The sequence below is a fragment of the Puma concolor genome, chromosome B2 (assembly GCF_028749965.1).
Source record: "Puma concolor isolate L17-30 chromosome B2, mPumCon1.1.hap2, whole genome shotgun sequence".
Lineage (NCBI taxonomy): Eukaryota > Metazoa > Chordata > Mammalia > Carnivora > Felidae > Puma > Puma concolor.
Window position 1 is genome coordinate 146,075,867 of NC_141671.1, and position 13,524 is coordinate 146,089,390.

Consider the following 13,524-nt stretch of genomic DNA (forward strand, 5'->3'; position numbering starts at 1 on the left):
GGGCCTTAAAGTGGTAACAACAATATTATGTTTCTAAAGATGGAGCGTATTGTTATCTTTCACCATGGTTTGTTCCTACTAACACTTTTGTGATATTATGTGGCTCTCCCAAAGGTAAGTTATCCATGGTTCTATTGATGGGCATTTGGGTTGTTTCCACGGTTTTGCTAGTGTGAGGAACATGAGATATTCTTTCATTTGTTTCTTGTTATACGTATATGTGTATGGTTTTTTCTGTGTATATACATAAGAGTTGAATATGTAGGTCACAGGATACACGGATATTAGGACATAATGCCATGCGGAGGCAACAAAGGCATGCTAGGCCATCTCTTTTCCAACACTTGATATTCAACTTTTGTCAATGGGATGGTTGTAATCAGTATGCCATGTGTTCTCAATATGTAATTCCTTGATCAGTAGGGGTGTTGTACATCTCTTCGTGTATTTATTGACATGGTTTTCTTCCCTTTGGTCATATCTGGTTCATTTTATATTGGGTTATTTATTGCATGTGACCTATTCTACCTTTCTAGAAGCTTTAGAATTTTTACGTTTGATATTAAAATTTACCACGACATGACTAGGTGTGGGTCTTTCCTCATTGTCTTCTTTTTGTATGTTCTTTCAGTTAGAGGTTATTTTGTTTCATTTTCTAGGACTATAAAATTTTTTTCCTTTCCTTTTTTTTTTTTTTTTTGGGTGTGTGAATGTATATATTTTTGATGCCAATTCTTTGCCAGTTTGCCAGTTCTGTGTATCTCCCAGTTTAAAACTTGTTTCTGTTTTCCTTAAGCTATTTTTTTTTGGTGAATGTAAACTTTTAAATTTACTGAGTCGGGGCGCCTGGGTGGCGCAGTCGGTTAAGCGTCCGACTTCAGCCAGGTCATGATCTCGCGGTCCGGGAGTTCGAGCCCCGCGTCAGGCTCTGGGCTGATGGCTCAGAGCCTGGAGCCTGTTTCCGATTCTGTATCTCCCTCTCTCTCTGCCCCTCCCCCGTTCATGCTCTGTCTCTCTCTGTCCCAAAAATAAATAAACGTTTGAAAAAAAAAATTTTAAATTTACTGAGTCAAATATATTGACATTTTAGAGTTAATGCTTTTGAGTCTTAAATATTTTTCCTACATTAAGATCTAAAAGGTAATTATGTTTTCTACCAAGAGTTCTAGCTAAAGTTTGGTGTTTGATGTTATTTAATTCCTTTAGAGTTGATTTTCATGTACAGTGGTAGGTAGGGATCCAGTTTTTATCTTTTTTCCATTTTGTTTTCAGTTCCATTTATTGAAAGTCTCTTCTTGGCCCACTGATCTATTACTCTGTCACATATCAAGGTTTGATTCACACATATCTGTCTGTGCTCTTTGTCCTAATCTGCTTATACCAATTATCAGTATTTGGTATGGAATAGACATTTTATTCTGGATTATTACAGTAATATACCAGGAAAACTGAAATGTAATCACTCCACTTGTTGGCCATTCTAAAGAATTTTGATTTTTGAGGCTGGCACTTGTGTTGAGCACTGGGTGTTCTGTGTAAGTAATGAACCACTAAATTCTACTCCTGAACCCAATGTTACACTATACATTAACTAGCTAGAATTTAAATAAAAATTTGAAAGAAAAAAATTTTGTTTTGATAGTATATACGATGGGAATTTATTGAAGAACTTGAGCAGTTGAGTTATACGTATATTCTGACTTATGTTTTTGGAGATTGTATCTGTCGAGGTGGATGGGGAGGGAGGATGGTGAGGGTCAGGAGTGGAGCAAGGGGACCAATTCTATGCTGCTGCCAGAGCGTAGGTGAGGGATGGTAGTGATTTTAGTCGCAGCAGTAGTAGAGGTGGAGAGTAGCGGATGGATTTGAAATGGAGGGAAAACCATTAGAGTTTTCCAACTTACTCAATGTGATAGATGAGAGAAAGTTGGGACTCATGTAATGTGTTTGGGTCTTGAACAGCTGGGTGGATGGAGATGCCATTCCTCAGCTGGAGAATTCTGGGGAAGGGACAGCCTGTAAGTTTATGAATTTTCAGATGAATTATGGTACCACTTTTAATTTGCTTATGCTCGGAAATGGCTTTATGGTCATGAATGTTTTATAGCTTGTTCATGCTCTTTCCTTTCCAAATAGGTGATTCTTCTTTGAAAACTGCAACCAGATCTCTTCTGGAATTCAATACAACAGAGACCTGTAAGCAAAACACAAATCACAAAATCCAGACTAGCATCACCTTCTTATGTGGGAAAACTTTGGTGAGTCTGCACAGTCCCTTTATAACGTTCTTTCCTTTTGTTAAAAACGTTTGTCTGTTGGACATTCTTACTACAGTGTCATTCCGGGAAGAATAAGTGAGCAAAATTAAAAACACAAACTGAAAACCCCAACCAAAACGCCATCGCCATTAAGAACCAATACATAAACAAACCCTAGCCTGTAGTTACAACTTTTAAGTGAAACTTGACCTACATCCTGTATAAAACTACAATTCAAGGTGATTAGCATGTTTAAACTCGAAACACTGCTGAACATTTACATTGCAGGCATAATTTTTTTTCTAAAACTTATTTTCATAGCATTTTATTATGGTAGTTTTTAGGGCAATGCACTTATTTGTTTAAAAAAGGATTTTGTTTTCTCATTTACATTAAATTGGAGAGGCCAACATCTATCTAGGAGAAGCCTTGGCCAGCAGACAATGGCCACTAATATCACTTTTTCAAGTATTGCTAGTATCGAAAGGGGACATAAATAATTATTTAAAGCATGATGTTTGTTCTTATCCTCTGTATATTGCATGCGAGTTTTTGCTGTTAATCTCTAGTGTTCAGAAAGGGACTGTCAGTGAATAATTGCTAGCTTTTAGGAGAAGCAATTTATTTTTTATTTTTATTATTTATTTATTTTTTTAAATGAAATTTATTGTCAAATTGGTTTCTATACAACACCCAGTACTCATCCTAGGAGAAGCAATTTGTATACAAGTCTTATGAATGTTCTCTAATCAGAGTAAGAATGCAAGTATTTAGAAAAATAAGGTTGAGTGAAACTCAATGTGGGTATCAGTTTGCTTTAAAGTATCATTTTAGAATTTGGTGCTGTGACTTCCTGCATCTTCAGACCTATAATGTCTCCTCTGAAGAACTTTAAAAATAGAACTTACGTTGTTAATTTTGGACCAGCCTGCCAGTTGCACTGTTGTCTATGTTGAAACCTTGGAAAAAGATCTGTTTGCAGAGATATGAAATATGGAGGTCTGTGCTACAGAATAAGCTAGCTGCTGCTTTAATTTTAACTAACTTCCCTCAAGAATTCTGAGTTCACCGTACAAGAACCAGAATTGCGAAGAACTCCCTAGATTTGCATGTGGGCGTATGGAGGTAAATTCTGTGTCGCGTATCACCCAGCAGCGCTGTGGTTGACCATTTTGGAGTCCACCTTGGTTGCAGTCTGTTAGGAGGGGCTGCCCTTGAGTGTGGGGTGTCTGAAGCGAGGCTGGTGTGTGAACTCAGTCGGGTCCAGATGGGCGTCCGTCCTCAGCTTACAGGAAGTATGAGGTCACATTTTCTGGCTTTGATTTTGTTGGCATTTGGTTAAGAGAACATTTGGAGTTTGAGAGTGGAAGGGCTCTGAGGATTGCATCCCATGAGTTTACTGTGCTTTGCATAGTTGGGGCAGTAGAACAGTTTTGGACCGATTATACCAAAATTCCAGCATGATTTCATGAAGCTTTTGTCTCATAATTTTTGCGTTTGGGAACTTCTTGATGACCTTGATTAACTAAAACAGTTGTGTCCTCCCTCCTCCCCCTCTTCTTTCTGCTTTCAAATTTTCATTAGCCTTTACTGTTTCTAACTTTAAGGGAGGAAAAAAAAAAACCCTTACATCATGCAGTATCGTAACTTATTTTTAATTTTTTTAAAAATAGGGAACTCCTGAATTTGTAACTGCGACAGACTGTGTGCATTACTTCGAGTGGAGGACCACTGCAGCATGCAAGAAAGACATATTTAAAGCTAATAAAGAGGTAACGAGGGGGCTCAAGGTCACGTGCTTGACATTCTGGGACCTTTAAGAGTTGAAATATTGACGCAAACCTTTTGGGGTCAAAATCTTTTTTAGTTTTCAGATTCCATTTGAGCAAAGATAACCGTATGATTTAATTGTTAAAATGAGGCTGGGTGGTTCTTATTTTTAGAACAGGGCATTTAAAACATCACAGGATATGATTAGAAATGGACTGGCTCAGCATCTACTCGGTTAGTTAGTTCTTGGTTTCTGGTGCTGCGCAACTTGGTGACTAACGTGGTTGAGCTTGTGTTCAGCGGATTCCCTCTTCCTACTGGCCCCATCTCTCCCCCACCGTGGGGCGGCTTCTGGACGCTTTCCGAGTCCAGGCCAGGCATTCCTAGCCCCTCAGTTCTCTGCCAGTTCACCTCAGAGACTTAGATGGCTCCTGTCGCTCCCTCCACTCTTTTCCTGGTGTTTGCTCAAGTCATTTTTGGTGATTAATGAAGCATCCTCTCGCTGAGCCCAGAGACTCTGGAGCTGGCTCCGCTGAGAGCAGACAGCACTCCCCTGCTGCTCCTCCCCTCTCACCATCCCGCGTCTGAAAGGTGGTGTCCTGTGCTCACCTAGACGACAGCCTTCGTGGGTTGTTACTCTCACGTGTCTCCGTTAGTTGTGTGTTCCAAAGGATTCGGTTCACAGACTCTCTCAGGTTCTAGGAAGTGACAGATGGGGGGCCATCTGTTATTTTCCGTGATGGCCTAAGATAGTGCCGTTGAAGGAGGGTGAAAAGAGAGATGTTTGTTTTTTGAAAATAAAGCCAAATTAAGTTAAAGAGAATAAGTTATCAGTGGTCTTTCAAATATGGCAGTCTTTAAAAGAAAAGACAGTCTGATAGGAAAGTGGCAGAGGGAAAATGTTGCCTCCCGGAGAGGAGCGTAAGGAATACTCAACGAGAAAGTTCCATTGTGGAAAGAATGAATGCCTAAGAAAATGACACTGACATTGAGGAGACCGGGTCACACTTAAACCTCGAATTTTAACACTTGGGTTAAGCTCTTTGCCAATATGTATTGGTGAATGGCAGGAAAAACATGTCCGGGACCCAGAGACACATGCCTCCTGCTCTCTTTGGGGCCTCAGACCTCTCTGGGCCCCACACACGTCCTCTGGGGCTCTGGTTTCCAGCCTGAGAGTGCCGCCTGTTTTTCCGGTGTTACCCGTGCGTCCTGTTACCTTGCCTCGCTGAGCTGACAGTTGTGTCTCCCACCACCTGGGGAAAAATCGCTTCTCAAAATAAACTCATAAATAGCAGCCGATTTTGGTTTCTTCATGGGGCAGGTCAGAAGTCACAGGCTGCAGACCCTGGACCAACTCTTGCCCCCTGGCCTGTGTTTGTGCAGCCCCAGAACTAAGAACAGGTTTTACATTTTTATAGGATTAAAAAAAAAAAAAAAAAAGCAAAGAACAACAACAGAGACCTATGTGACTTACGGAGCTTAAAATAACGTGCTCTGTCGCCCTTTATGGGAAATTGAGTGGGCCCCCGTTCTAAATTAGATTTTGGTATGTTAAGGGAGAGGTATAGCCCTCGTTTTTTCTCAAAACGGTGACATTTCATTTCTCTTGGAAGCTGACGTAAAGATCATGAGCACCATACAGTTTGTCCTCAGTGATACTCTCTTTAGGTCTGGTTGGTAGCTGGGGCTTTATTCATTCAGTTTTCATTTATCGACGCCCTGTCATGGGCCAAGAAGTAGGAATTTCATTAAATTTTGAAAGGGTTCTTGCTTTCAGAGAACCCATAGACCTATGGTGCGGAGGGCGTGTCTTCATTCACGACCCGGGTTCATCCTGCCTCAGGTACAGGTAAACTGAGGCAGGAAGCATGGAAGAGGACGGTGGCCGCCAAAAAGCAGTGCCATTGCTGTTAGTGAATCATAATCAAGTAGATTTCCTCTTCTCTGTTTTTGGTAAGATTTGATTACACCTTACGGGCTGTGGTATCACTTCAAAAACTAGTAGATGTTTCATGTAAACAAACCAACCAGATTTGGTTTTCACATTTCATTTCTGCTGTCAGTTTTGCTTTGTCAGGTTTAGAAGAATTTGGTGGGCAAATATCATGGAGTTCCAGACACTGGCTCTACAGGCTGGCGGAATAATGCTTGTCTAGTGGATCCTGGTTGGTTTTTTTTTTTTTTTTTAAGATAATTTCTTTAAAATATCGCGGACGGACGTCCCCTTACCATGGCACTCTTGGGAACACAGGAAATTCAGAACTGGCATGCCAGTGTTCTTACCAGAGTTACATAAATACAGCTAATGTACGTATGGTGCTAACAAGGTTGATTCACTGTGTGGTGTTTGAAGCTGGCAAGCGACCTCCTTCCCGGCGGCTACATTCCTGCTCTTATGAATGTCTCCATTGCTCTGCTCAGTGGAGCAGGAAGTGGGGAGGACTTTCCCCAGGAGCCTTCACTGTTTTTCCGACGCACGCTCCAATTCTGTGGGGCGCTGTGTTAGGCGTGTCTTCTGTTCCTTCCTGGAGTAGCGAGCCGGCCAGAAGTTGCTAAAACTGCCTTGAGCTGGGTGTCTGTGGACCTCACTTCCTGGAATCTCTCGAGTCTGTCGGTGAAACTGAGCTAGTTTGGAACTACGAGTTCTTTCACACATGGCCCCGGCTTTCCTTCCCGCCGTGTTCCAGGCTGCTCCCTTCATTCCCAGGCCTTCCTTTGGTCACTAGAGAGGTGCTCCCTGTCTCCCGTTCCCACCCACTCACCGGCCGGCTCGCTCCCTGCTCGAGTTCTGTTTCTGTGTTAACCTGCCGGAGGATGACGGGCTGTCGGTTTGTAGGATTCTGGACACCGTGGTCGCTCTCGCGGGAACCTAGTCACTGTCTGCAGCAGTACCTTTCGTTTTGGCCGCTTTTGTGCAGGATGCAGCGTTAGGCTTGGCATCTGGCCTGCCGACCCTGCTGCTGGCTTGGTGTGCCTGTGTCCCCGGAGCGGAGGCGCCGGCCCCCTCAGTCATCAGAGAGACCCCCGATCAATGCTGTGGGCGTTGGGGGAGTTCGCTTTGGGGGTCTGGCTGAAGGGAATTCTTGTGTCCCCCGAGGTTGTTTGATTTGATCCATTAGATCTCCCTGAATCTCTGAGAACAGGACTGGGAAAAAGGGTTAGTAGGTTAGAGTATTCCTGCGGGTTTGATAGCATCTTTCTAAGAATAATTTTTTAGCTAAATAGTAAGCAGTTAGTTTTTGTTATATAGATCTGCCTGTGAATAGCTTCAGTCTTTTTTTCAGTCAATTTTAGGAAAACCATCCTTTGAGAGTGATGTAGCAGATGACTTTGAAATGATCACTGAGGGGCACCTAGGTGGCTCAGTTGGTTGAGCATCCAACTTTGGCTTAGGTCATAATCTTGTGGTTCATTGAGTTCTAGGCCTGCACTGGGCTCACTGCTTTCAGCTTGGAGCCTGCTTCAGATTCTGTGTCACCCTCTCCCTCTGCTCCTCTCCCTCCCCGCCCCCTCCCAAAAATAAACGTTAAAAAAACGATTGCCAAGAATGTGAATTTTTGGGCATTCTTTGGCAGGGCGATTAAAGGGGTATTTCCGTAAAGACGACGTGGCGGTACATGATGTCAGTTAGATGACCAGGGCCTGTTTTATTCTTGGGCGCATCTCTGGGCTTGAATGCTCTGCCTTCAGAAATAGGTAGACCTTGTAAAGCGCAGGGTCTTCTAGTGGGTTCCTTGAAATTTTAAAAATAAGAGGACATTAGTTCCTTGAGATGAGCGAGAGGGCCTAGGTTAGAATCCAGGAAGCGTTGGATTAGATGTGCAGAGGAGGAACGTGTCTTCATATGTTCCTGAACAGGTGTTTCGGGAGGCCCCGTTAGGTTCCAGGCGTCATCCTAAGCCTCCCGCTTAGGACCACAGCAGTGACAGAGTCCCTGTCTTCAGGGAGCTTCCTCTCTCGTGGGAGAAAGCTGGCGAGTCAGCAGATGGCAGTGCCCGGAAATACACGTTAGCGTTAGGAAGAAAAAGGAAGCGGGAGGCTCCTGGCAGCGTGCTGCTGGGATTGGGCAGTAGTGAGGGAAAGTGGGTGGTGCTAAATGTACAGCCGCTGAAGCTCTTGTCGACCTTTGCTCTGTTCCTCTTGTCGCCGGGGACCCCGACAGTGGAGACGTTGGCCACAGGCCCCACCTGGCCGGTAGCGGAAGAAGCTGTGTGTCCAAGACCGCTTCTCTTCCTCTCTTCTAGGTGCCGTGCTACGTTTTTGATGGAGAGTTCAAGAAGCACGATTTAAATCCACTGATCAAGATTAGCGGAGGTTACTTGGTGGATGACTCTGACCCGGACACTTCTCTGTTCATCAACGTTTGTAGAGACATAGGTAGGTTTGGGGGGGTGGTGGTGAAGGATTTCTCAGAAGGCTTCGGTATCTTTGCGCTTCTGCCGTTCTTCCTAGTTGGAATATCCGTGTCACTGAGTAGGCCCCCTGAGGAACCTACCGGAAAGATGTGCATAACCTCACCCCCGGGGCTCCCAGTCAGTTCTGATTCCGTTGCAGATCTTGTCCAGACCGTTGGTCCATCCCAGTGTGTTCTCTCTGCCAGACGTGTTGGTTCCAGGATTCCCCCATAGCTGACTTCCAGGGAGATGGTGGGGAGGGCGGATAGGGTGGGTGTGCCGGGCGCCCCGAGACCTGCTGGAGCAGGATGAGTCAGCCCTCCTGGGAGGGCTGTGGGGAGGAGGGTCTCTAGCCAGCTGTGTGCACCCCAGTCTGTCGGCTTTGTGTTGCAGGCTGGGCAAAAGGGACAGACGGACAGCCAAGTGACCTGGGGAACTTGCTCGTGACGCGTATCTTAGCCCAAGCCAGCTTCTTGCCCGGCTTTCTCTACAGGTGCCAGAAGCAGTGTGAGAAGCGTGGGTGTCTTTGCTCAGTTAACTGAAGGCTGTAAATGGCCTTTATCTAAATGGGGCCCTGAGAACTGTTACTAATAAACCTTTGTTCTGTCAGCAATTTCTAAACTCCAGCTCTGTGCGTTCTTCAGGGGCGAGGAGGTGTTAGTCCCGAAGGCCGAGACTTGTCTTCCTGTTGTGCCAGCAGTAGTCGTGCCCCCGTAAATCTTGCTGGTAATTAGCTAATAAAATTAAGATCGTTTTTAGTGTTTGAAGTTCCTGTTTCTCACATAGTATGTGGGACTTTGGCCTTAGGAAAGCTCGGGACAAAATTTTTAGTTGTTTTGAATTTTCGAAAAATGTGTTAAGTTTGAGAGAGAGAGAGAGAGAGAGAGAGCACGTGCGTGTATGGTGGAGGGGCAGAGAGAGGAGGAGAGAGAGAACCCCAGGCAGGCTCCGCACTGTCAGCACGGAGCCCGGTGTGGGACCCGATCCCACAAACTGAGATCCTGACTTGAGTTGAAACCAAGAGTCTTCTGCTTAACTTGACTGAGCCACCACTCAGGTGCCCCTACGTTCGGAAAAAAATTTAAAAATAAACTCCGAACATGAGGGTGTGGCTGGGTGGTCGGTACATGAGTTTACAGTTATTCTTTGAATTGTACAAATACGTTATATACCATTTTGATTTTTTTTTAAGTTTATTTTGAAAGAGAGAGAGGGAGGGGGAGGAGGAGCAGAGAGAGTGGGAGAGAGAGAGAATTCAGCACTGTCAGCACAGAGCCGATGCGAGGGATCGAACTCACAAACCACGAGATCATGACCGGAGCCGAAATTAAAGAGTTGGACGCTTAACCGGCTGATCCTCCCAGGTGCCCCCCCATTTTGATTATTTTCAAACAGTTTTAAAAAGTGAGTATACCACATACGTGGTTCACTAGAAGTGACTAGTGATAATTTTAGATTTTTTTATGTCAGGCTCTTTACATCATTCTTTTGTTCTCTGAAGACAGCTTTTAATGTTCTTTTGGAAAAAGCCAGATAGGCAGAGTCTTTGTCTTAAATGGATCTGTAACTCAAATTTGATTATAAAGCTGACGAGCCTTGCAGATTATTGAATTCTGAAATAATATGCCATCTTAGTTTAGAAAACATTTAGATTCCTGGTCTTTTTATCATTTTGAGGATTCTCTGAATTCGGTAGAGATATTCTTATGAAAGGGTTTTTTTTTTTTTTTTTTTTTTTTTTTAAAGTTGGCTCCCCACTGGCCGTGGAGCCCAGCGTGGGTCTTGAACTCATGACCCTGAGATCAAGATCTGAGCTGAGATCAAGAGTCGGACACTTACTGGCTGAGCCACCCAGGTGCCCCAAAAGTTTGTTTTTCTTTTTGATTACTGGCAGTTTGAATTGGCCTTCAGTGACTTTGACTCACAGTAGTTTTTTGAATTTAGAATTTAAAAATGAAAAAAAAAATTGATTTGCCAGTTATTGTCCAGATGCCCTCCATCCCCAGGAAGTTGCCCTGGGCCCCAAGCCTTGTTTGACAGTGACCCTGAAAAGCTCATGAGCAGCTGTAGCTTTGCTCCTGTGTGCCTGCCTGTGCACACTCAGGGTACCTGCGTCCCGTCTTGCCTTCAGTAGACCAGCGGGTCTGCTGATGCGGGGTGGGCAGGGAGCCCGCCACACCACGGGGACTTGACGTGGACTAAAACCGTCCCCCTCGCGAGGTTTCACGGTACAGCCTGACGATGCGCTTACCTTTTCCTCAGCCGCCGCCACCTCCCGTCACGCTGGAGAAGAAGGGGCAAGGGCCCCCCTCTGGTTGATCAGGCTTTACTTAAAGACCAGGCTGGGCCTTATTTACTCCTTCACGGGGGAAATTTGAACCCCTGTCCTGTGCTGGGCACTGAGTCCCAGCCTTGGATGGAGCTTATAGTCAGGGGCACGTGTGAGGTAAGCGTGTAAACCCGATGCCGTGTAAGATGCCCGTGGCGGTGAAGGAAAAGCTGTAGGATGGGAAAGGGTGGTGGCAGTAGCCGCTGAAGTCTGGGCGGTGTTCTAGGTACATCGGGGCATTTTTTAATCCTCCCCAGACCTGTGGGAGATGCCCCAGCAGTTGGACAGTTGTGTGATGAGAGCAAAGTTAGAGACAGCAAGTGGTGGATCTAAGAGTTGAACCAGAACTGTCTGTAGGTTCTTTCCACCAGTGTCCTCATCTTCCCACTGATCCTTGGGGTGTCTGCATTTTCTGCATTGTTTATAGCTTGGAGGAGGGGATGACGCTGCAGTCGGTGTGTCTTTAGGAAAGGGTGGGGGTGGGGGGGTGTTCCTTAAGTACAGATTACACAATAGTCCCTGTTCCTCGGGCACCTCTTCCCTGCCAGGTGCAGCGTGAGCGCCTTCCCTGCACGTCCTGGCAGCCATGCCGGGCAGGCGATGCTGTTCTCACTCCACGTGTCCAGAGTGGTCACTGGCACGCCCACGGTCTCCGGACGGGGTTCGGTCCTAGCTCTTTTTTGTTTCCAGGCCTCTACTACTTTATGTTACTTTGGGGATTTTCAAAAATTGGATAATTTTTTTTTTAAAGGGACCCTGTGCCTAAGGTTAAGCGTGATCATCAGTCCTGACGCACAGCCTGATTCAGCGTCACGTGTGATGTTTTACAGACTCCCTACGGGACTCGAGTCCACAGTTGCGTGGCTGTCCCCGTGGCACTGCTGCCTGCCTGGTGAGGGGGGACCGGGCGTTTGATGTCGGCCAGCCCAAGGAGGGCCTGAAGCTCGTGAGCAAGGACAGGTGAGTGTGCTCTCGGTGCTCGTAACCCCCGCAGGTCCCTGTGAGATTGCTACTTCGTGTGTGCTCGTAGAGCCGTTGGTCATGGCTGTGCATCACGCAGGCTGGTCTGCTTGCCGATTTTCTGGTCATTTGTCTCTGTGGTCGTTCAAAACGTGTGTCACGATGCGGCACACATCCATACGTGTATTCAGTTCACGAAATAACCCCTACCTTAACGCATGTTCTGATGTTCCGGTATTCTCCATGTCACATCACTCGTGACGTTGCTTTTGCGCCCACAGTCCTCTGTTCCCCAGAGGGGAGGTTTGCTGGTGTCCTTGTAGGGTGCGGAGCTTGCTTCCTGACCGGGGTGCGGCGAGCACCCTAGTTCCCGTGGGGGGTGGTTTGTTTCTCGTAAGAAGCCGTGCTTTCTGCACGTGGGCTTCTACTGCCCTCGTAGCCTTGAATTAGCAGAGAGAGGCTTTTCTCCAGTGTGTCCCACATGACCATGGCTTAGATCACGTCTTGGCTTCCAGGGGCCTTTGGTAGATGGCTCATCGTGGCTGTTCTAGCATGGAACTGATGGTGCGTCAGGGCGGGCGCTTCTGTCCACAGAAAATGTCAGAGCATCACCTAAGTTTAAGAACATTTGGGAGGTTTCTGTACGTGTGTCTGTGTTAGTTTGCCAGGGCTGCCATGACAGCGTGCCGTAGGCTGGCTTCAACCACAGAAACCGGTTTCCTTTCAGTTCTGGAGGCTGGGAGGTCCAAGGTGCAGGGAGGCCGGGTTTCTTCTGAGACCTTTCTCCTTGACTCGTTAGACGGCCGCCTTCTCCCTGTGTCCTCACCTGGTCGTTTCCTCTTTGTGTCCGTGTTCCGGTCTCTCCTTCTGATACTGACACCAGTCGTGGCTGATTAGCTCCTCACATCCCCCCTGTGGCCTCGTTGTCACTTACTCACCCTGTCTTCAAATACAGTCACATGCCAAGGCACTGGGGGATTAGGGCTTCAGCATATGAATTTTAGAGGGACACAGTTCAGCCCGTCCCGTTGTCCTAAGTGACAGGTGGGTGACTCCTCATGCAGGAGAGGGGACTTTGTAAAATGTGGGCATTGAATGAAAGCTGGAGCTTTTCAGAGAAGGGGACGGTCATCTGTTTTCGGGTGTTCTGTGACCGTCAGCCCTGGAGCCGCGGGCACATCCCGCGGGGAGGCCAGCACACAGACCGGTGGCCCAGGCTCGCCTGGCCACGGGAGGGCAGGACGGCTGCGGCACGTGGCCGTCTTCAGGTTAGAGGAGAAGAGACCTTGGCCTGCACTGACAAGCCGCCGTGTAGAGAAGTGGTCGTGTAGCCTCGTGGACAGAGATGCACTCGGCCGCTCGGCTGTGTTTGTTTTGTTTTCTCAGATCGTTTATAGTCTCGTCTTGTTTGTCTTACTCAAGTGGCTTTTCTTAGTATTTAAATTTACACGTCAGTCGTTTTATTTATTTTTAAAAAGAGAACAGTATTCACTGAAGTTTACTTAAGTAAAACGGTTTTTTAGAATGGAGATTGGAGTTATTTTGCGCTGCGGTTTCCTTTAAGTGTTTCTTCTGTTCCCCCCTCCCCCAAAGGAGCGTGCCGAATACTCAGGGAAGCAGATTAATGTGAATCTAATTCATACTTTCACAACCCTCTTTTCCAAACGTGTGTCGTCCAGGCTTGTCCTGAGTTACATGAAAGAAGAGGCCGGGGAGCTAGACTTCTGTGATGGTCACAGCCCGGCGGTGACGATCACGTTTGTCTGCCCGTCAGAGCGCAGAGAGGTGAGTGGCTTGCCTCGGAGGGCTT

At 46.3% G+C, this 13,524-nt stretch overlaps 1 protein-coding gene across 1 annotated transcript in view; it reads left to right on the forward strand.

Moving 5' to 3' along the window:
* Positions 1-13,524, forward strand: part of IGF2R (insulin like growth factor 2 receptor) — a 104,252-nt gene that overhangs the window by 28,987 nt on the left and 61,741 nt on the right. The window contains exons 3-7 of the mRNA XM_086708267.1: positions 2,137-2,258; positions 3,932-4,030; positions 8,276-8,408; positions 11,585-11,714; positions 13,394-13,499. Coding sequence (XP_086564393.1) covers positions 2,137-2,258; positions 3,932-4,030; positions 8,276-8,408; positions 11,585-11,714; positions 13,394-13,499 — 590 coding nt within the window. The remainder of the gene's footprint in view (positions 1-2,136; positions 2,259-3,931; positions 4,031-8,275; positions 8,409-11,584; positions 11,715-13,393; positions 13,500-13,524) is intronic.